The sequence below is a fragment of the Eumetopias jubatus genome, unplaced genomic scaffold (genome assembly GCF_037043125.1).
Source record: "Eumetopias jubatus isolate StellerSeaLion01/CBP00866 unplaced genomic scaffold, mEumJub1_p1.0 scaffold_16, whole genome shotgun sequence".
In the NCBI taxonomy this organism is placed as follows: Eukaryota; Metazoa; Chordata; class Mammalia; order Carnivora; family Otariidae; genus Eumetopias; species Eumetopias jubatus.
The window spans coordinates 87238960-87262134 of record NW_028274822.1 but is presented as its reverse complement, the minus strand read 5'-3'; the positions used below and the strand labels follow the sequence as shown (position 1 = coordinate 87262134).

The 23175-nt window shown below is 54.6% G+C and overlaps 1 protein-coding gene across 2 annotated transcripts; it reads left to right on the top strand.

Moving 5' to 3' along the window:
• The first annotated feature begins 371 nt into the window (after window positions 1-371).
• On the top strand, window positions 372-22704 carry ABCB9 (ATP binding cassette subfamily B member 9). 2 transcript variants are annotated; one of them, XM_028092518.2, is made up of 11 exons: window positions 375-1199; window positions 5749-5863; window positions 6416-6546; window positions 7449-7654; window positions 9793-9990; window positions 11216-11344; window positions 13314-13502; window positions 13946-14119; window positions 16935-17094; window positions 18953-19089; window positions 21483-22704. In XM_028092518.2, the coding sequence occupies exons 1-11, from the start codon at window positions 599-601 to the stop codon at window positions 21741-21743; spliced, it is 2301 nt and encodes a 766-aa protein (XP_027948319.1). In that variant the 5' UTR covers window positions 375-598; the 3' UTR covers window positions 21744-22704. The 2 variants fall into 2 exon arrangements, with proteins under 2 accessions (XP_027948320.1, XP_027948319.1); XM_028092519.2 differs by lacking the exon at window positions 16935-17094 and having other exon boundaries at window positions 372-1199; window positions 21483-21568.
• The last annotated feature ends 471 nt before the right edge of the window (window positions 22705-23175 follow it).

Here is a 23175-nt window from a genome sequence, read left to right as displayed (position 1 = left end):
ATTTTTATTTATTTTGAGAGAGAGAGAGAGCACGAGCAGGAGGAGGGGCAGGGGGAGAGGGAGAAGCAGGCTTCCTGCTGAGCAGGGAGCCCGACGTGGGGCTTAATCCCAGGACCCTGGGATCATGACCCGAGCCGAAGGCAGACGCTTAACCGACTGAGCCACCCAGGTGCCCCATCAGCCCCTAGATGTTAACACACTATATCATTTACTTATTGTGTTTGTCTGTCTCTGACATGGGTATGTCATCTCCACAAAATCAGGGATCTTTGTGTTTGTTCATTGTTAAATCCCAATACAGAGAACAGAGTCTGGCCCACCCAATACCCATTGGTACTCAGGAAACATTCCTTAAATGAATGGGATCTTCACACCAGTCCTGTGAATTCAGTGCTCCCGACATTGCCATCTGACAGATGAGGAGACCGAGGCCCAGAGACTCAAGCCACTTGCTCACAGTCACACAGCCAACAAGTCGCAAACCTGAACCCCTTGCCCTGTTGCCCCCTATAGGTCTGGCCTCGCCCCCACGGACCATGGCCTTGCCCCCATGAGCTAGAGCCTGCTCCTCGGCACCTGCCCACCACCAGCCAGCAGAATGCAGCTGTGGAAGGCGGTGGTGGTGACCCTGGCCTTCATGAGCATGGACGTTGGCATGACCACGGCCATCTACATCCTCAGCCACCTGGACCGCAGCCTGCTGGAGGACATCCGCCACTTCAACATCTTTGACTCGGTGCTGGACCTGTGGGCAGCCTGCCTGTACCGCAGCTGCCTTCTGCTGGGAGCCACCATCGGTGTGGCCAAGAACAGCGCCCTGGGGCCCCGGCGGCTTCGGGCCTCCTGGACCATCATCGCCCTCGTGTGCCTCTTCGTGGGCATCTACACCATGGTCAAGCTGTTGCTCTTCTCCGAGGTGCGCAAGCCGGTCCGGGACCCGTGGTTCTGGGCCCTCTTTGTGTGGACTTACATCTCACTCGCCACCTCCTTCGTGCTCTGGTGGTTACTGTCCACGGTGCGGCCGGACGCCAAGGCCCTCGAGCCGGGGGCCGGGGCCGGGGCCGAGGGCTTCCCGGGGGAGCGCCGGTCCCCTCGTGAGCAGGCATCTGGGGCCACGCTACAAAAGCTGCTGTCCTACACCAAGCCCGACGTGGCCTTCCTCGTGGCAGCTTCCTTCTTCCTCATCGTGGCGGCTCTGGGTAAGTGAGGAGCCAGGGGGCCTGGCAGGCACCCTGGAAAGCAACTACCGCATCCTTCCTCTTAAATCTTTTAACATTTTATTCATGTGGTTCAAACATCAAATTGATGTGAAGAGGCAAACATTGAGAGTTTCACTCCTAATTCTGCCTCTGACTGCCCTGATCTCCCTGTTGAAGGCTAACTACAGGAAAATGTTCCGGAAGCTTCCAAGTGGGTGAGAAACCGCTTTTCTTCATTTCTTGTATATTCTTCCAGGGTTTCATTCTGGAAGCTACAAGCAAAAATGAACCTGTTACTCTCACCACCTCTCACACATTATTTCGTGTCTTGCTTTTACCACTTAACAATGTGTTTTATTTTATTTTATTTATTTTATTTTATTTTTAAAGATTTTATTTACTTATTTGACAGAGAGAGACACAGGGAGAGAGGGAACACAAGCAGGGGGAGTGGGAGAGGGGGAAGCAGGCCTCCCGCGGAGCAGGGAGCCCGATGCGGGGCTCGATCTCAGGACCCTGGGATCATGACCTGAGCCGAAGGCAGACGCTTAACGACTGAGCCACCCAGGTGCCCCTTAATACACCCTTAACGGTGTATTTTAGAAATTTCCAATCAGTACCTCATTCTTTTATTTGGCTGCTCAATAGTCCACTGTGAGGCCGTTCCAGAGATTATTTAGTTGGTCTCCTTTGTTGGCCCGTCAAGGTGCTTGGAGTCTTTTCTCTGACAGTAAATAACCTTGTTCATACACATTTCATATAAATGTTGGTGTATTTGTAGGATAAATTCCTGGAAGTGGGATCACTGGGTCAAACAAAGCATTTTTTGTAATGAAGCAGAATATACTAGAGACCGTCAGAATTATGTTCTCTGTGATAAGAGTAAGTACTGTTTGGTGAAACTTTTATTTTAGGTACGTGTGCCTACATGTAAGTGTGTCCTGGTTTGTCACGTAAAATGTATTTGTTACTGTGGTTCTGGCCCAAACAGTGTAAAAGTGCTTGCTCAGACAAGGTGGGTGGGAAGGTGACATCTCAAGGTCAAAAATCCATGGGTTCCGGGGGCCACAAGCCCTCGGCATGCACTGCAGTCCTGCTCCTTACCTGGTTGTGTGCTTGCAGGCAAGTTATCGGACCCTTTCAGAGCCTTGCTTCTGTGAAATGGGGATTGTTAGCATCCTCCATGTTTCATGACATTGGAAAGCTTGAATAGAACAGATAGAAAGACAGGTCCGGAGCTTGGTACAAGCTTGGTAAGTACGCAGAAATGTTAGCCGTTCTGAGTTGTTACACATTTAACAGACAGCATCTGGGAGCGGCCCCAAAGCCAGAGTGTTCTCAGACAGGACAGGCAAGCCCCAGAGCTGACCCCTTTCCTCTCACTATTGACCCTCTGCCCTCTCAGTCTCAAACCCTTGACCGCTGTGTGATTTTATGCAAGTTACTTAACCTCTCGGGGTCTCAGTCTCCTCATCTGTAAAATGGGCATAATAACAGTACCTATCGCAATAGGGGCTTATGAGGTTCAGTAAGTTAACATGAATAAGACACCGCAGATAGCTCCTGGCACCTAGAGGGCTCCCAGTAGATATTTGTGGCTGCGAGTATTGGGATGACCCCTTTCCATTTAACCAGATAGTTTCTCCTGCTCATGTTTCAAGATCCCAATGTCCCCTGCTCCGAGAAGCCCTCTTGAGTTATACTGACTGTGATCCTTTATCTGCACCTCAGTTGTAGCACAGGTGACATAAAAATCATGCGTCCACTGTCCTGCCCCCCCACCAGGATTTGAGCCCCTTTGGGCCCTTTGGGCCAGGTCTGACTCACCCCAGGCCCCCCCGCCCACAACCTGGTACAGAGGCAGGATCACAGAATGAATGAACACATGACCATCCTATCTGTGTAAGCAGATGTCACCCACGACCTCGTTTCCCCCCCGCCACCGCTGGGGCCCTGTTGTCAGCTGCTACGTGCTCAGGGAATACAGATGTCCTACAATACAGCCGAGCAGAGTCTGCCAGCCCGCAGGATTGCGTCGAGGTTAAGGACTTGGACTTGAGATCAGGCCCCCAACTGCACTGATCACCTGAGACAAGGTTACGGAACCTGGCCAAGCCTCAGCTTCTCATCCCAAAAGTGGGGTGTCGCTGGGCTCTTGTGAGTTGGGTGAGCTGGAGTGCAGTGCCGGCAAAAGTAAGTACTTCACACAAGTTAGGGACTGTGACTACTGATAATTTTTCTCAATCAGCAAGCCTCCAGGTGGGGCCAGCTTTTTCTGAAACCTCATGATCCAAAAGAAAAACTGCCCATTGTGAAAAGAGGTTAGTTTTAGTGTGGAGCATCTCCTAGTACATTGAAATTCTTTTATATGGATTTCATAGCAACCCAACTAGAAAACCTTGGGCAAGTACCTTAGCCTTTATTTCCTCATCTGTAAAATGGGAAGACTGGTGATAGCACTCCTATGGGATTACTGGGGGGCATTGGAGACTTGGAAAAGGTGAGGGAGCAGATATCCAGGGTAACAATGCTCTAGGCAGAGGGAACAGCCCGTGCAAAGGTCCTGAGGCAGGAAGGGGCCTGGTTGTGAAAGGAAAGGCAAAGAGGCCAGCGTAGCTGGAGCAATGTGTGTGTGGGGGGGAGGGCGGGTAGGCAGAAAGAAAGTAGAAGATGAAGTCAGGGCAGTAGCAGGTGCCTGGTCATGTAGGGTGCCATTGGCCACTGTAAGGGCTTTGATTTTTACCCTGAATGAGATGGAAGCCTGAGGAGTGACAAGGTCTGACTTGGGTTTCCTAGGGCCCCACTGTATGCTGGGTGGAGAACAGACTGATGGGAACAGGGTGGCAGCAGGGAGGACCAGGAGTTGGCTGAGGAAGTCCGAGTGAGGTTGGAGATTTGAACCCAGGTGGCAGCAGTAGGGGCAGTGAAAGAGGTTGGATTCTGGAGATACTGTTGACCCTTGAACAATACGGGGAATAGTTGAAAATGCACGTATGACTTTTGATTCCCCTAGAGCTTAACTACGAATAGCCCATTGACTGGAAGTCTTGCTGGTCACATAAACAGGAGATTAGCGCATATTTTGCATGTTCTATGTATTATACACTGTATTCTTAGAGTAAAGCGAGCCACAGGAAAGACAACGTTAGTAGGAAAAATCATAAGGAAAATACACTTACAGTCCAGTACTGCATTTATGGAAGAAACCCACGTGTAAGTGGGCCTGCGCAGTTCAAACCCCCGTTGTTCAAAGGTCAACAATATTTTGAAGGTGGAGGCCCAGGATATGCCAATGGATTGGAGAGTTTCGTGGGATTCTTGCGTGGATTCAACAAGAGTTTGCGCACATGCTTAGCGCAACGCCTGTTACCCAGGAAGGGCTCCGTGTTTGTTGTGCTTGATATCATCATCAGTGTTTGCTGAAGTCGAGCTGCTCTTGGAGCTCGCCGATGCCCTTTTTTTTTTGCTGCGGGTAAACTGAGGCTGAACTTCAACTCAGGTGGACTCCACAGTGTCCACAGCGAGAAACCCCATCTAATGGACTGTGGGTACTGAGGCCCTCGAGGCTGCCACCTTGTGGTCCCTGTGCCCAGACCAGCAGAGGGCAGCAGCACCCCACAGAAGGCCTCACCGTCTCACACAGAGCGGGTCAGGATTCATTTACTGACCCTGACTGAGCGCCTACTGTATGCCCAAGGAAAGAGCCCTAGTGACAGTGAGGACACAGCCTGGTCTGACCACCTTCAGTTCCGTGTCCACCATCCCCACAGGATAACAGCAGGCTTTCTGGGTTATTGGGAAGGAAGGGGTAGGAAAGAGCCCCCTCTTTGGGTTTGAGTTCTGGCCCTTCCTCTTAACTTCCCTGTGCTGTGTGACCCCAGGCAAATCACCCAGCCTCTGACTCTCCTGTTCACCTCTGTGAAATGGGGGTGACATCCTGCTTGCCCCCTCTCCCCACACCACCCCCAGCGTTGTTCTGAAGATACGGTAGTATAATGGGTACGAAATCACATGGCAAACTCTGACGTGCTTCACCAAAAGGGGCTGGGTGGCCATTTCCAGCACTGCTTGGAACCAGAAAATCCACATCTTCTGAGGTTCTAGAATTTGGACTCTGAGCCCTCCGCCAGCGAGAAGGAAGTGAACTTTGGCCGTGCGGCCTGTTGAGCATCCCCTCGCCTTCCAGCTCCATTGCCCCCTTCTGTAAAATGGGCTGATAACAGGACCAGCTGCAGAGCCTGCAGAGGGGAATCAGTCCCGTGGCTTCTTATGCTCAGGCCTGGTGCCCGTTATTAACAAGACCACCCCGGTATAGATTGAATAACCCATGTTTCCTGTGTTCCTGGTCTCTGAAAAGAGGGGGCCTGAAGCAGTACGGGCCCCCACCCTGCCTCCCGCCATGGTGAGAAGCAGAAGTTTGCCAGGAGAGAAAACCCCGTCAGAGGATTGAGCGGAACACGTGGTGTGTGGGCTTCCCGAGGCTCAGGAGGCCCGGTACGGGCTCCCCCCCGCTGCAGATGCCCCCTGAGCCCACCTTGTCTCCTGGCAGGAGAGACCTTCCTTCCCTACTACACCGGCCGGGCCATTGATGGCATCGTCATCCAGAAGAGCATGGAGCAGTTCAGCACGGCGGTCATTGTCATGTGCTTGCTGGCCATCGGCAGGTAGCCGGCTCCCACCCCCGCACCCCCCTCCTCCAGGCCTGCAGCAGGGGAGGGAGGTCAGGGAGGCCCAGGAGATGCCCCTGGTGAGCCTGTCACTCAGCCGGTCATCGTGGTAACCAACAACCAAACTGGCTTAGAACCCGTATCCATTCAATTGCGCCCTGCCCTCGAGTCATACCTTCTTGTCCCTAAAATTGGCTTCAGGCCTCAAGGTTCCCCTTTTACTCTCCCTGGCTACTCTCCAAACGGGAAACCAGGGACAGCCTCGTCTGTGCTGTTCTGGAAGGAAGAGGGGTCTGGCTGGCAGCATTGGGTCCCTTGTCCCTGGTAAACACAACCCCTCTCTGCTCTCATCTTGGGGACTCCAGTTGGGGAACAAGGGAGACTGCGTGGTGGTACCAGCCCTGGAAAGGGGCTCGAGCTTGGGTCCCTCCCTGTGTCTGCCCTGCAAGGGGCCCACGCCTGCCAGCCGCGGGAGGGGGCAGCCGGGTTATGGCTGTTGGTTGTCGCAAGGACGTCGTGCTATATATAACATCTCTTATCTGCAATTAGCTCATTTGCCGCAGGTATTCGGGGCGGCATTTTTACCCTCATATTTGCCAGACTGAACATTCGCCTTCGAAACCGTCTCTTCCGCTCACTGGTGTCCCAGGAGATGAGCTTCTTTGACGAGAATCGCACAGGTTGGTCCTCCCGCGGCCTGGGGTGACCTCCGGCAGGGGGGCCCAGGGGCGGGGGGGCTTGTCTCACGTCGGGGAATTCCATGGCTGGTTTTTCCTGCTATCCTGTTCAGCATAGAAACGCTCCAGGAGGCGCTGCCTGAGGCCGGGAAGCTGGCCTGCTGGCTGAGGTTTCGGTATGAGCTATGGCCACTGTAGGAGGACCCTGGCCAGGCCAGCCGAGATCCCTGCAGGAGCCAAGGCCTTGCTTTCCACTGCTCTTTGGGAACCACAAAGGCCAGAACTATCCAAGCCTGTGGCCTGAGAGGCTCAGCTCCAAGGGGGTGTGAGGGGTGGGGTGCAGGGCAGTACAGTGTAAAATCAAGACCCCAGGCTCTGAGACAGACCGGCCTGCGGCCCAGCCCTGGCTCCACCATTCACTAACTTGGCCCCTCTGAGCCTCTGTTTTCTCATCTCAAAAATGGGAACAATAGTAGGAGCTACCGTCAAGTTGTGAAGCTCTTAGCCCGGCCAAGTGCTGAACGTTTCTCCTCCCCACGGCCCAGATGATTGTTTCTGTCTGAGGGAAGAGGGGAGTTATCCCCTCTGCCAGTGACAGGGAGGAGAGATGGCTTTGGTTCCGGCTCAGTCAGGGACGGGCCGTGTGGCACCAGCTTCCCTTTCTGAGCCTCAACTGCCTCCTGCGTACGGTGGGATGTGATGTCACGAGATGCTAGTGGCGGGGGCTGGGTTCAGAGCAGCCCTCGAGGGGTGTCTGCTCTTCTCTCCCCTCCCCTCCCCGCCCAGAAGGAAGGGGAGGCCCGAGCTCTGTGGTGCCTGTCTCGGAAACCCCTTCATGTCTCCTGCCCTGCCCCCGACCCAGTGGCCCCATTGCCACAGTGGGAACTGAGCTGCCTGTGTTCCAGGGGACCTCATCTCCCGCCTCACCTCAGACACCACCATGGTCAGTGACTTGGTCTCCCAGAATATTAACATCTTCCTGCGGAACACGGTCAAGGTCACGGGCGTGGTGGTCTTCATGTTCAGCCTCTCGTGGCAGCTGTCCTTGGTCACTTTCATGGGCTTCCCCATCATCATGATGGTGTCCGACATCTACGGCAAGTACTACAAGGTAGGCCCTGCCGGGTCCCTGCTGGGGTGTGCGCACCGCTCCGAAGGGAGGGAGGAGCCTCACCAGGCGCTCGGGGGAGCCCCCGGGGGCTACTGAAGGACCCATCCACCTGTGCGCTGGGTCATTTGGAGGATCCTTATGAAGCACCTCCTATTCCCAGGCACCAGGATCCATCAGTGAAACCAAAAAGCTTCTGCCCTCAAGGGGCTCATGTTCTAGTGGAAGAGGCAGACTCTAGGTAACAGTAATAATAGCGCCAGTGTAGAATGTGACGGAAGGTGGTGAGTGCTCAGGCAGAAAATAAAGTGAGAGAGAGAGATGAGCATGGCGGGTGGCACTTTAAATCGGTCCTTCTGAGAAGGTGACAGTTGAGCAAAGACGTGGACATCTCTGGGAAGCACGTTCCAAGCGGAGGGCAGAGCCAGTGCCCAGGCCTTGAGGTGGAAATGTGCCTGGTGTGTTTGAGGAGCCTCAGGGAGGCTGGTGGTGCTAGAGCGGGGTTGAGGGGACTCGAGAGGGAACGAGGGCAGGGAGGTGACGCGGGTCAGGCTGTAGGCCTTTGCAAGAACTTTGGTTTACACTGAGTGCAGAGTTTGCTCTCTTTCTGTAGGGTGTTGATGTGGGGGTGGCTCAGGCCCCAGGAGCGAGGCCCTCGCCCACGATGCAGCTGTGGGCAGGCTGTGGTCCCCTACGGCCACTCCTCGCGCTGCCCCTGCCGGGAAGGCTGGCCTGACGAGCTAGACCCTGGCCTCACCCCCTCCTGCTCCCCACCTTGGTGGGTGCTCCTGAGCCGTGAGTGACCAAGGCTGGGTTTAGACAGGTGCAGGCAGCTCCTTCCCCGGTGACCAGGCCTGAGGGGACAGGGGTCCCCCTGAGCAGGAGAGACTGGCTCAGTTAGAACCTTTGGTGGCCATGGCCCGAGGCCAGCCCCAAAATGCATCCATTCCCCACAACCATTGTTGCGCCTTCTGGCAGAGCCCACCACCCAGGAGGACCCTCTCCCCCGTGATTCTGGGTCACGGGCCTCTGTTTTCCTCCCTGAGAAGAAAGAGTAAATATATGAGTTGGAGCCATTTCCCTTCCTCTGCTCCCCACCCTGCCCTTCCTGCCTTCCGGCCAGCTCCCCCAGACAGGGCAGGAAACCCTGGAGCTTCCCCTATCAGCCCCCCTGCACACCTCAGGCCCTATCGGTTGGGCGGGGTCTCAAGGAAGCTCTCTAGGTCTCCTGCTGGTACCTGAATGTGTTGAATACAGCCACCGAGTCATCGCCACAAGCCACACACACCCTGCCCACGGTCAGACATGACTCAGGACACAGAATGGCTCCACCCGAGTTGCCAGAACATGCTGCGTGCTTCTGATGGCCTCAGTGAGACTGGAAGGTCATGGGACGCGCCCATGCATGATCCTGGCCTGGCCTCCCTGGCAACCTTCCTTGATGGTTTGAGAATCTGAGCATGTTAACTGTTGCAAGGCCTGAACAGCTCTGCCCAGGGGCCACTTCCATAACGCTGGTGGGCAGCAGCCTGGTGGTCCGCCACTTGGGATGACTTCTCAGCCATCTATACCCAGTCATACACACACAGTGCAGCCAGATTTCACAGCCCTCCACCACCATCTAGAACTTGGCTAGGAGTTCTGGAATCTCTGTGCCAGTCAGTCCTCAGGCTCTACCATAATTTAATGTATTTTGATAATGTAAATGGCACCCCCTTAATACTTGGTGTTTCTTGTATAGTGCCCAACCTGAACAACCATCCGGGGCATCCCTGTCTTATACCAGCACAGGATCAGGTGTTGAGGCTCCTTTTCTGAGAGGATTACCAAATACTGTGTTTGTGAATAACCACCTTTAAGTAGTGGAGATGACTTCATGATCAGTCCCCCAGCCCTCAGGAGCTGGAACCTCGGGAGCTCACCCCAAGAACCCAGCTAGAGTCTATTCTCTGAGTCTGTCAAAGAAGCTAGAAGGCCATGGGGAAAAGCGGGGAGCTCGGTCTTGTCCTTTTGCCCTTAGGCTCCGTGCACAGAGCTGGCGCTAACTGAGGGTAGAAAAACCGGAGAGGCCGAGGGGCCGTCAGATGGTGAGACTGTCTGCTTTGGGGTCTCTTCCTTCTTGTCCCCGCTCCTGCCCACAGAGGCTCTCCAAAGAGGTCCAGAATGCCCTGGCAAGGGCCAGCAGCACAGCCGAGGAGACCATCAGTGCCATGAAGACGGTGCGGAGCTTTGCCAACGAGGAGGAGGAGGCAGGGGTGTACTCACGGAAGCTGCAGCAGGTGTATAAGCTGAACAGGAAGGAGGCCGCAGCCTACACCTACTATGTCTGGGGCAGCGGGGTATGTGCCCCTGGCCCGGGCAGGTCTGACTGTCGGGGGGCAGGACACAAAGATGGGGCAATCCCTTGACCAGGACGCGAGCCTCGGTCCCTCCGTGTCAGTGTCAGGCTGGTTGCACTTGACTTTACTCTGTCCCACCTTTCTGCTTGTCCATGGAGAAATCTTTCTGGAAAAGAATTCACCCTTCCAATGAATGTGCTCATGGGCCCCTCCTCTTTCCCTCTCACATGGGCATGGGGTGGCTGGGGAAACATCTTTGCCCCGGAAGGGAGTCACCCCGAGGCCAGCGGGACCCAGCCTAGGCCACTGTCTGGCAGGCCCCGTGTCACAACCACACACACCCCATTGGAGTGTCTAGCTCCCTCCCTGGGGGTGAATCACAGCCCCTCCTGGAGAACGGGGAGCACTTGGAGCCTGTGGCTGTCTGTTGGCCACGTCTGGGAGGTGGGCACATCGGGGCACAGCTGGGGTAGGAGGGTTCGGAGTTTAGGGGGAAGAAGGCGTGGTGATCCACCAGGGGGCCAGGTGACAGGACAGGCCACCCCTTCAAGGTACCCAGCTGGAGAGGAGAAGGGCCCGAGACCCAGCTCAGCTAGCCAAGCCTCTCAGCAGCCTGCCCACCTGCATGGGTGCCTTTTGTCCCTGGCACAAAAGCACCGTGGTCTAACCATCGATCTAGGTGTAACCCAGCCAGGGGCTTGGGGTGGGGAGAGGCGGTGGGAGGCAAGGGTGCCCTGGACACAGCCCCTCCTTCGTGGAACCTGGTGGGGACAGGAAACAGGCCCATCGTCGTGCCCTGCCTGGCTTGCCGTGTGACCTTAGCCAGTGGACTGAACCTCCCTGAGCCATGCTCTTTCCAGTGAGGAGGAGGACTAACAGCTCCCTCCCGGCCTGGCTGGATGCTGGGGGCTTTGTGGGTGTGTGCCAAGGCCTCACAAAGAAAAGCCTTGTTCTCCGCCAGGCCCACGGCTCCCCCCAACTGGGGGCCTTTGCGGGGAAGAAGTCCAGGGCCGGGGAGCGGGAGGGCATGAGTGACAGCCGGGCACCAGCATGTGGGAGGACATCCCTGCCTGGCTGGAGTTTCAGTCTGTGGCTGGGCGAGCACAGCCCACAGCTGCTCTCACCTCCCCCTGAAGCCTGGGGTGGGGGGTTTGGGGGGGGGCGTGTCAGGGTCTGAGCCAAGGCCCCTGTGACCCAGGTCCCCCACCCTTCCCTCTGCCCCCAGCTCACGCTGCTGGTAGTCCAGGTCAGTATCCTCTACTACGGGGGCCACCTCGTCATCTCGGGACAGATGACCAGCGGCAACCTCATCTCCTTCATTATCTACGAGTTTGTCCTGGGAGACTGTATGGAGGTGAGGGGCTGGCTTGGGGAGGGAGTCCGGGGGAGCTGGAGGGATGGGGAAGAGGGATGTAAAGGGGGGAAATACTCCAGGGTCTGACGGATGGGGTGTTTCTTTCTAAGTAGGTGGGGGAGAGAACACAATACCAACGATGACACGGCAGTATTGCCAAGTGGCTACCGCAGCTCCATTTACTGAGCAAAGTGACAGGGACAAGGATGTTTCAGGAAATGCTCTGAAGAACACCGTGAGGGGTCTCAGTACTATGCTACCTCCCATTTCTCTGAGGCTCAGACAGGTTAAGGGACTTGCCCACCACGCTGGTGGGGGAACCGGGTTCAAAGCCAGACGGGTCTGACTCTGAGGCAGGGAGCTGGGGTGTTTCTGCCCGAGCCGCCCTCCGCCGCTGCTTGAGGATGCTTCGAGTGGGGGCCTTAACTCCCTGGCACTACGACGGGCCTCCGTGTCCTCCAGTGATAAAGCTGGGGGTGTGCCTGGGGGAGGGGGTGTTAGCGCTCTGCATCGGCTAGAGCCACACCAGCCTGTCATTTGACGCTGCAGTTCTGCCTCTGGGAACCTGGGCCGCAGAGACGCCCACTCCGGTGGGCAGAGGTGTGTGCGCGCTCAGCGAAGCGTTGCTTCTCATAGTGCAAAGTCCAAGCGTCCTCCAGTGCCGGGGTCAGGGATTGGGCCAGCATGGCCCATCCGAGTCCCAGAAGCAGGACGTCTGCACGATAAGAAACTAGGCAGCAGCTACTGATGTAGGCAGATCCGTGGGTACCAGCGTGCAAGGGACCCTGAGACGCACCATGAAGCAATGGGAAGAGGCTGATTCCAGTGGCGTGGTTTTTAAATCTCAAAATTATTTATCATGTATGTGCACGTGCTTGTAAATGCACAGAGGAAGGACTGGAAGGAGACGGTACGCAGATACCTGGGGCCAGCTGTGGGAGGAGGTGTGAGGGGCACCGCTCCACGGTGCGCGTATCTTAACATGAGTGATACTGTCTTGATGTTAATGATAACAGTCCTAGCTGTGCTGGATTCCCCAGCCAGGCCCCTCGGTCATAGCACGCAAGGGCCTGAACTCAGGAGCCGACCGTGCCCAGGTTCAAGGCCTGGCTCTGCCACGTCCTGGCTGTGTGAGCTGGGGGAAGAGACTTGAGCTCTCTGTGCCTCAGTTTTCTCATCAGCAAAAAATGAGATAATGCTAAAACCTACCCCATAACATATGCAAAGCGCTCAGCAAAATGAGTCGTCATGATCACTCACATTTATGTTGTATATGTTTTTACCCAAGGAGAATGGATAGCGTGAATTAAGGGCCGTTTTTTAAAACCGAAATTTTAAAAATGCTGTGGCAGCCTAGAGAGGAATTCCGTTCCGAATTCCTGTTCTGCCACATTCTAGCTGGTTCCTTTAACTGCCCTGCCCTTCCGTTTCCTCCGCTGGGGGGTGGTAACACCCACCAGGCAGGACGGTGGTGAGCTTTAGCTGTACCGGCCACGAGGCGCTGGGCTCCTGATGTGTTCTCACCAATGGCTCAGTCTTCGTTATTGCTGCTCTCGTGGGTTTTTGGTTTTTGTTTGTTTGTTTGTTTAAGATGTTATTTATTTGAGAGAGAGAGAGGGAGAGTGAGCATGAGCAAGGGGAGGGGCAGAGGGAGAGGGAGAAGCATGCTCCCCGTGGAGCAGGGAGCCCGATGCAGGGGTCGATCCCAGGACCCTGGGACCATGACCTGAGCTGAAAGCAGACGCTTAACAAACTGAGCCCCCCCAGGCTCTCCTTGGCTCCTCTCCTTTTATCAGTGTTGTCATTATCTGCTCTACTACTGGGGGGCCCCGGCAGTGTCCTGCACCCCCCCCCAGAACGGCTGCTGTGTCCCTGCTCTCTCTGCACCCTCTTCATCTCTCTGGCCACCATGGGGGTCCCAGCGCTGCGGTGTCACTGGGCCAAGAACTTGTGTCTCCTCCCCCCGCAGTCCGTGGGCTCCGTCTATAGCGGCCTGATGCAGGGAGTGGGGGCCGCCGAGAAGGTGTTTGAGTTCATTGACCGGCAGCCAACCATGGTACATGATGGGAACTTGGCCCCTGACCGCCTGGAGGGCCGGGTGGACTTTGAGAACGTGACCTTCACCTACCGCACTCGGCCCCACACCCGAGTCCTGCAGGTAAGGGGTGCCCGAGGCCCGCCCACATCATCCCTTCCCTCACAGTGTAGCCAGGATCACGTAAGGCGGAGTCCTTGTCCTCGTGGAGTTTGGAGTCAGGGAAGGCAGATCATTAACAGAGCATTCCAGATACTAAGTGCTAGGAAGGCAGTAAATCAGGGTGGTGTGGTAGGGGTAGCGCACAGGGATGGTGTTAACAGTCAAGGAGGGCTTCTCAGAGGAGAGGACATTGGAGCTGGGTCCTGAACAAGGAGAAGAGGCACCCAGGCAGTGGAAATGAGCATCCAAGTCCTGCCAAATCCTAGAAAGGAGAGCATTCCAGGGGCTGGCAGTGCCCAACCATGGCAAAGGAGCATGGGTGGGCTGGGAAGGGTGCCCGCCGGTGTCCGAGGCCAGAGCATCTGAGCCAGTGGCCCCACACCATGTCTGCCTGTTCCTTGCAGAATGTCTCCTTCAGCCTGTCCCCAGGAAAAGTGACCGCGCTTGTGGGGCCCTCGGGCAGTGGGAAGAGTTCCTGCGTCAACATCCTGGAGAACTTCTACCCCCTGGAGGGGGGCTGCGTGCTGCTGGACGGGAAGCCCATCAGCGCCTATGACCACAAGTACCTGCACCGCGTGGTACGTGAATGGGCCTTTGTTGTCCTCCTGTGCACTTTGTCCGACCTTCACCCTCGCGAGCGATAACGCAGGTGCAGAGAAGTGATACAGGTAACACAGGCTCAGAGGGTCGTACCCGCGCACCGGCGCCCAGGTCAAGAAACAGAACATTCCAGCACTCCTCCACCCCGTGTGTCCCTTCTCTTCCCCACAGAGGCTGCATCTCCCTGACTCTTAGGATCTTCTCTTTCTTTTCTTCAGTTTTACCATCGCTTTGTGCCTCCCCAAATAACAGAGCTGTGTTTTGCCTAGTTTTGAACTTTATCTGGCTGGAATCATAGAGCATGCGTTCAGATGGGTCTTGCTTCTTCCACTCAGCCTTATTTGTGAGACATCCAGGTTGAGGCTGTGGTCGTAGTTCATTCATTTTCGTTGCTGGGTGATAATCTACTGTGTAAACATGTCACAATCTATTTATGCATTCTGCCCTTGATGGAGACTTGGGTTGTTTCCTGTTTTTACCATTACCAATACTGACATAGACAACTTTGTCCACGTTTTCTGGTGCACACGGGTACGTATGTTCTCCCAGAGTGGATGTATATGCCCAACTTTAGTAGCTATTGTCACTAGGGTGGTCATACCACTTTACATTCCCACTAGCAGTGGATGAGAGTTCCAATTGCTCCACATTTAAGTCATCTCTAGTACTCAAAGGAGGCTTATTCATGACCGTAGAGTTTTTGGTAATCATTTCAGGAAGGGATCCTCAACACCTGATCCTGTGCTAGCATAAGAACAGGGATGCCCTGGGGGGTGCCTGGATGGCTCAGTCGTTTAAGCATCTGCCTTTGGCTCAGGCCATGATCCCAGGGTCCTGGGATCGAGCCCCGCATCGGGCTCCCTGCTCAGCAGGGAGCCTGCCTCTCTCTCCCCCACTCCCCCTGCTTGTGTTCCCTCTCCCGCTGTGTCTCTCTCTGTCAAATAAATAAATGAAATTTTTAAAAAATTAAAAAAAAAAGAACAGGGATCCCTGGATGGTTGTTCAGGTTGTACATATAACAAGAAAAACCAACTATCAAGGAGGCACCATTTCCATCATCAACATACGTGAAATTATAGGAGAGCCTGAGGGTTGGCACAGAGATTCCAGAACTCCTAGCCAAGTTCTAGATGGTGGCAGAGGCCACACATTGTGATATATGCCTACCCATCTGCATATAACCAGGTGTAGATGGCTGAGCAGTGACCCCAGATATGTGATGACAAGGCTGCTGCCCAGCAGAGTTCTGGAAGTGGCCCTTAGGTAGAGCTATTCAGGCTTTGCAATAGCTAATATGCTCAGACATGTAATATTCTTAGACAGTTAATATTGTCAGTGCTGATCTTTTGCCAGCTGGTGAGTACATACGTAGAGGTAGTTCACAGAGGTCTTTTGCATTTTCCTGATGACCAAACATATCAAGTACTTTAACATACGGTTCAGTACTTCGATTTCCTCTTTTGTGACTACCTTCTCTTTAGTTCAAATTAAAAGTTTTAATTTTCATAAGCCCCAAACAGTAAAATGCAACAATCTAACCACATTCCCATATATTCAGAGAATTTTGGAATTAAGACGTGAGAATTCCCCTTCATCTCGCCTTTTAAGTTCCACTCCATGGAGATTAACTGGTGTTAGCAATTTAGCAAATATCCTTTCCAACCTGTTTCCTATCTTTATATAAATATATTGATAAGTAAAGGTACATATATAAGTTTTTTGCTTTTTCGTTTTTTTTTAAAGAGAGAGAGGGGGAGAGAGAGAGAGAATCCCAAGCAGGCTCCATGCCCAGCACAGAGGCTGACGCAGGGCTCGCTCTTATGACCCTGAGATCATAACCTGAGCCAAAATCAAGAGCGAGACGCTTAAACGACTGAGCCACCCAGGCGCCCCTACATATATAAGTTTTTTTTTTAACAAAAACAGAATCATGGTGTGTGTGTGTATGCGTGTATGCATATTTGATTTAATGGATACACTGTGATTATTAGTTAAGCCCCAATTTATGAAACTGATTTTTTTCTGTTTACAATGTTGCAGTGATATCCTCCATAATATCATTTTTGTAGGCTACATTCCTAAAACTGGGATCATGGAACAAGCTTCTTTAAATTATTCTCTCTGGGGGCGCCTGGGTGGCTCAGTTGTTAGGCGTCTGCCTTCGGCTCAGGTCATGATCCCAGGGTCCTGGGGTCGAGCCCCGCATCGGGCTCCCTGCTCCGTGGAGAGCCTGCTTCTCCCTCTCCCACTCCCCCCGCTTGTGTTCCCTCTCTCGCTGTGTCTCTCTCTGTCAAATAAATAAATAAAATCTTTAAAAAATAAATAAGTTATTCTCTCTGGAGGGAGGGGACACCAGGGAGGCCTTTATGGCCTGGGGGCTGCGGTGGCCTCTTGTCTTCTGGTGTGGACAGAGCGACTCACATTCTACATTCTCTTTCTTTCTACGGCGCCGCCCCGCCCCCCCCACCCCACCACACCCCACCCCCGCCGCCCCAGGACTGGGGCAGAAGGCAAGCTCTCTTAGCGGTCAGGGAACTTGGCTTAGCCCAGAGCACCCAGCTCAGCAGGCCCCAGATTTTTGGTCAGGGGAAGCTGAAGGCTTGTGCAGATTGTGGACTCTGTTGTTTTTGAAGGAGAGAGGCAGCTGATGCTATAGCAGCCAGGCGCAGGCCCTGCTCGGATTTCAGACCCGAGACCCCTGGCGTCAGGCAGGCCTGGGGCTGGCAAGGTTCCCGGTGACAGCTGGACGGATGCGTGCCCGGCCTGTCATGCCCCATCCTTTCTCCTACACAGATCTCCCTGGTGAGCCAGGAGCCGGTGCTGTTCGCCCGCTCCATCACAGACAACATCTCCTACGGCCTGCCCACCGTGCCCTTCGAGATGGTGGTGGAGGCTGCACAGAAGGCAAACGCCCACGGCTTCATCATGGAGCTCCAGGACGGCTACAGTACAGGTACACAGCCCAGGAGCATCACCTCCACCCTGCCTGAAAGGTCCACCCTCAGGGATGTGACCCTCTGAGTTAAGCATTACTCTCTGCCAGTTGCTGTTCACTATTTCAGGTGAAACTCACTTGACATTTAGTACCTTTACAGTACTATGCAACCAACCACCTCTATTTAGTTTTAAAACATTATTTTTTTTAAGATTTTTATTTATTTATTTGAGAGAGCGAGAATGAGAGAGAGAGAGAGAGAGCACATGAGAGGGGGGAGGGTCGGAGGGAGAAGCAGACTCCCCGCTGAGCGGGGAGCCCGATGTGGGACTCGATCCCGGGACTCCAGGATCATGACCTGAGCCGAAGGCAGTCGCTTAACCAACTGAGCCACCCAGGCGCCCATAAAACATTATTATTATCTATTATTTTTTTAGAGAGAGAGAAGGCATGAGCAGAGCGGGGAGGGGCAGAGGGAGAGGGAGAAGCAGGCTCCCCACTGAGCAGGGAGCCCGATGCGGCACTCGAGCCCAGGACCCTGGGATCATGATCTGAGCCGAAGGCAGGTGCTTAACCAACTGAGCCACCCAGGCACCCCAGAGAGAGAGAGAATCTTAAGCAGGTTCCACCCAGCAAGCCCAGGGCAGAGCCCGACAAGGGGCTCGATCCCACGACCCTGAGATGGTGACTTGAGCCAAAATCAAGAGTTGGTTGCTTAACTGACTGAGCCACCCAGGCGCCCCCAAATATTATTATTTTTAAATTATATATATATATCTCAGATTAATTATAGTTGCTTAATTTTATATTAATAATATAATAAATTTAACAATATACTGATTTATGTTATATATTTTGTTATATTTAACATACTTTAAAATTTTAACTCTTGTGAAGGGGCTGTTCGCATGGTTCAAAACTAAAAACACATATGAAATGATAAACAGTGAGGGGTTTTACTCCATCTCCTTCTCTGCCCCTGTTTCCTCTTGGGCCACCAAAACTTTTGTTAGCTTCTTACATGTCCTTTGGGAGCTTCTTCATGCAAATAGGAATGTATATTTTTATTTCCTCCTGACCTTTTACAGAAAAAAAACAGCACCCTATATTCTGCACCTAGCTTTTTTTTTTTTTTAACTTAACACAGTGTCTTAGTGCCCATTCCACATTGTCACTTAAAGAGCTCCCTTGATCCTTTTTGAAACAGTTGCATAGTATTCCAGGGTATTGGGCTTTATGATAATTTGTTTAAATAATTAATTCAGTTTCCTGCTGATGGACGTTCAAGTTGATCTTTTGTTTTGATTTGCAGTATTAGTACTGTGAGTCGTGCATAACACGTGCCTTTGCCACTGTACGTGGGAAAGTCAATTGTAGGGACAATTCACAGAGGTGGGGGTGCTGGTGCCAGGGTTGTGCACTTGTACTTGTGATCCGTAGACTTGCACAGCACAAAATGATAGACACAGAGGTATATGCCCTGCGGCCAGAGGGATCACCCCCCCCGCCCCCGTGCTTGCCCCAGGAAGGTGGGGGAGTGCCTGTCTCCCCACAGCCACGCCAGGACGGTGTATTATCAGACATTGGGATCTTTGCCAAATTAATAGGTAAAAATTGGTATCTTGGTGCCAATTGAATGTTGTTATGATTTGCATGAACAGGGAAGGAGAGCATCCTTTTGTGAGTTTGGGAGCCGTTGGTTGTCCGGTGGCCCTTCGACCCACACCTTTTCCCGAAGAGCACAGCTCCTGTGGCAACAGGGAGAGGAAGGGGAGGGGGCCTTCTCTCTACCCCAAGTCTGCGCCGGCCTCTCTCTACCCCAAGTCTGCCCTGGCCCCACCCTCTGCTCACTTGCCCCGGCCCCTTTGTCACGCAGAGACTGGGGAGAAGGGTGCCCAGCTGTCAGGTGGACAGAAGCAGCGGGTGGCCATGGCTCGGGCTCTCGTGCGGAACCCACCCGTCCTCATCTTGGACGAAGCCACCAGTGCTCTGGACGCAGAGAGCGAGTACCTGGTGAGTTGCGGGCTGGTGGGGTGACGCCAGAGTACGGGGCAGGCGCCGGGAAGGGCTTGGAGGCGCCATGGGGGCTCTCCCAGGCCGTCAGCTTCCGGACTGCGGTGTTCAGGGCTGAAGGCGGGGAGCCAGGGGAGAGGGGACCCAGGGCTGAAGGTCTAGCCAGCCGGCTCTTGGCAGAGCTGAAACTATGTGATGCGGATTTGGAGTCGAGGCCCTGCCCTCCGCTCATCGTGGGAGTCAGGGTTGTCTGCTCCCTGAGCCCCCTTTTCAAGGTAAAGAGCGTCCAATGGTGTATTTGTCACTGACTAGCCACCTTGGCCCCCCCGTGGGTCGAATCATTGATTACACAGGTATTCCCTGAGCTCCTCCCGGCCACCAGGCTGCAGTGGGGGCTGACCAGACAAAGGCCTGCCCGCGCAGCGTTTCCAGTCCGGGGGGAGACACGTCACAAACAAGGAGACAAGCCTGAGTTCAACCTGTGGCCTACGGCACGGAGAAAACGAAACCATCATTTGAGAGAGAGATTGAGACAGGTCACCCCTGTCACAGAGAAACACAGCCAGACACTGACGCTGGAAAAACAGATTTTATTCAGTAGCAAGTGACAGTAGGGGAAAGAGCGGGACTCCCTTCTGCTTTGTGCAGAGGGGACAGCGGTGACAGGCATTGAAGGAGGATGAAGGCATAGGGAGCGGGCTCACGGGAAAGCCAGTGGTCGGCCAGTGTGGACATGGTTAGGAGCGGTGTCTGCTGGCTGCCAGCCGCGGGCCGGAATTCTGTCCTCCTGTAGAGCCTCGAGACCCAGGCCTGTCCTCCCTGATGATTACATTTCAAAAATGGCCTTCAGGTCCTTGAGGAAAACACTCTTGACTTGTAGGAGATTCACATATATATATATCGAAGGGACAGAGAAAGGATTTACAATTATAAGCCCTTTTTATTAAACGCTCTAAGAAAGGGAGGTCGGGGGCCTACCGTCAAGTGTTGGCTAGAACAGTCAATTCTCCTGGCAGCACCGAGCATTGGGGGGGGGGGGGCTGGGTCATCCCTGAGACACGGCCTTACACTGCCGGAGCCCTGCTGGAGTGTGCCCGTCTCCCCGATGGAAGTGGGGTCTTCAGGTGCCATTTGAGCTGAGACCCAAGAGGAGAGGAGCCAGCTGAGCGTCCAAGGAGGAGAGGGCAGCAGGTGCAAAGGCCCAGAGCAAATTCACAGGCAAGCCCAAAGGTCAGCGTGTCAGGCTGGTGGGAGTCTAAGCTGAGGACGGAGTCATAGACACAGCCTCCTCACGCCCTAGTTATAGTTTGGGTTTGTTTGTTTGTTTTTAATTAATGGAATTTTTTTTAAAGATTTTATTTATTTATTTGAGAGAGAGAGAATGAGAGACAGAGAGCACGAGAGGGAGGAGGGTCAGAGGGAGAAGCAGACTCCCCGCTGAGCAGGGAGCCCGATGCGGGGCTCGATCCCAAGACCCTGGGATCGTGACCTGAGCCGAAGGCAGTCGCTTAACCAACTGAGCCACCCAGGTGCCCTGGAATTTTTTTTTTTTTTTTGAAGAAAAGTTTCAGTTTTAAAGAAAATTGAGCAAAAAGTGCAGAGAGTTCCCATGTATCTCCTTTTCACCCCCCAGTTTCTCCTGTTATTAACATCTTGCCCTGGTGCATCCGTTACAATTGATGAGCCAGTTTTAATACATTGTTACTAACTGAAGTCCCTGGTTTATATCAGGGGTCGCTCTTTGTGCTGTGCGCTCTTGTCTATGACAAGTGCAGAATGGCAGGTGGAGGGAGTCTGGATTTTATTCTTGTTTGGGACACGAAGCTGTGGCGGGGGGTGGCTCAGAGCAGGAATTCAACAAGAACCGATTGAAATGTTAAATCCACGCAGGCAGTGGGAGGGGGCGGGGCGGGCAGGTTGCAGGCCTTCGGGTGAGAAGTAACAGGTAGCCGTGGCAGGATGGAAAGAACCAGATGGACTGGGGAGAGATGCACCTGCAGGATTCGGGCGTGAGTTGGATTTGGACAATGAGCGAAGGAGTTGAGGGTCATGGTCTCGTTGGCTTGAGCTTTGGGGCTGACGGTGAGACCTTGAGGCACGGCGAAGGTTAGCGAGCCGGAAGGAGCAGGAAGAGCAGAGGTGACCAGGTTAGCAGGTTAGGGTTCACCTGTCACTCGCCACGCACCTCCCCTGTGCCGGGCCCTGAGCTCCGTCCCCTGTGAACAAAACCCCAGGAAGCCTGTCATGTGCGAGCCCTGAATGAGGAACGGAGGCTCAGAGAGGTGAAAGCATCGCTGCGACGTGGTGGGTGCGGGAGCCGAGCCAGGCCCAGACGCGGTGGTGGGCGGCTGGGGGCAGTGCCCGCACGAGCCGGCGCCCTCGTGTCTCCCCAGATCCAGCAGGCCATCCACGGCAACCTGCAGAAGCACACAGTGCTCATCATCGCGCACCGCCTGAGCACGGTGGAGCGTGCGCACCTCATCGTGGTGCTGGACAAGGGCCGCGTGGTGCAGCAGGGCACGCACCAGCAGCTTCTGGCCCAGGGCGGCCTCTACGCCAAGCTGGTGCAGCGGCAGATGCTGGGGCTCGAGCCTGCCTCGGACTACTCAGCCGGCCACAAGGAGCCGCTGGGCAGTGGCGGTCACAAGGCCTGACCGCGGGCCCGGCCTCTCACGGTGGGGCCGAGGCCCCGGCGCCCGCCTGGCAGATGTACCCATGGGGGGCCCCCCCACACCCGCTGCCCTCTGAGCCCAGGCCCACAGCGCTGGAGGGCAACCTGCCATGTCCCATGTGTCACTGCTTCCTGCATCGTGCCCCTGCTTCCTGCCCCGTCCTCCGGGCCACCACCAGCCCCCTGCCCCCCTTCCCTGCTGCCACAAACCGCCGCCTCCAGTCAGGCAGTGGAGACACCACTGGTCTCTCCATCTGGTCTCCCAAGGCTTCTAAGAGAAGGTAGAGCTACCTTTTTAAACCAAGATCTTACCAGGTTTTTTACTGCTTGGTTTGATGGGCCCCAGTCAACTCCCAGATTTCAAAAACTTTTTTTTTTTTTTAATTGGGAGTAATGATGGGCAAGGTCACTGAGATGCTCTAGAAACTTCTGAGCCAGGAGTAAACGATCCTTCCTAATAGCCTGGGGGATGCCAGAGGAGAACTAGGCCTCTACCCTTTGCCCCTCAAGAGAAGGGGCTTTCCTGTCCCAGAAGGGGGACACAGAGGGGGGGACTTCTCTCTTCCCAGCTTCGTGAGTCAGGCCCAGGGTCGGCGGGGAGAGTGGAAAGCGCCTGTCTGCCCGTGGTCCCTGCCGCCCTGCCAAATCTAAGCCAGTCTCACTGTGAACCACTACTAACCTTAACTGGGGGAGTGAGGGGCTGGCCAGGCCTGGCAGAGCCTCAGGGTGTCCCCAGCCCTGCACCCAGCTTGAGCCCCTCAGGCCCACCTTCATCCCCTGCTCCCATCAACCCCCTCCAGCTGGCAGCACCCCCCCCCAACATCCACCCCTGCCGCTCTGCTCTTCGGAGGCCCGGAAGCCCTTCAGATGTTGGATGTTTGAGAGACACATTCTCTTCCCTGTCTGGTGGACGGGACGGCGGCAAAGCTCAGGCTCTGGCTTTGCAGGGGGGTGGGGTGGGAGGGGCATCGCAAGATGTTGGAAGAACCCGGTCAATAAAGTGTACTACCTCTGACCCCTGACCTCTGACCTCTTCCTGGGCCCTGGGCCCCGTCACCTGGTTAGGTTTTTCCATCAGACCTAGCCTGAGAGATTTGGGGTGGTATAGGGCCTCCCCGCCCCAGGGTCTGGGAGCCGCCCTTCTGTGCTCTTCACATCCCCACAATCTCCAGCCCCAACGAATTATTCAGGTCTGTCTGTCTGTCTCCATGGGGCTTGTGCAGGGTCATGGAGGCCTGTCTCCTTGAAATCTGGGGGACTTCTGTGCCTCCTGGGGCAGCCGAGATCCAGCAAATGCCACCTGCTTTTCCATCAGGGACCGGGCACCCCACATCCCCTCCACCCCACGGAGCCAGGAAGCCTTATCTCATAGCTCCATCAGAAGGGAGGGGGGCGACTGGACTCAGGAAGACTTC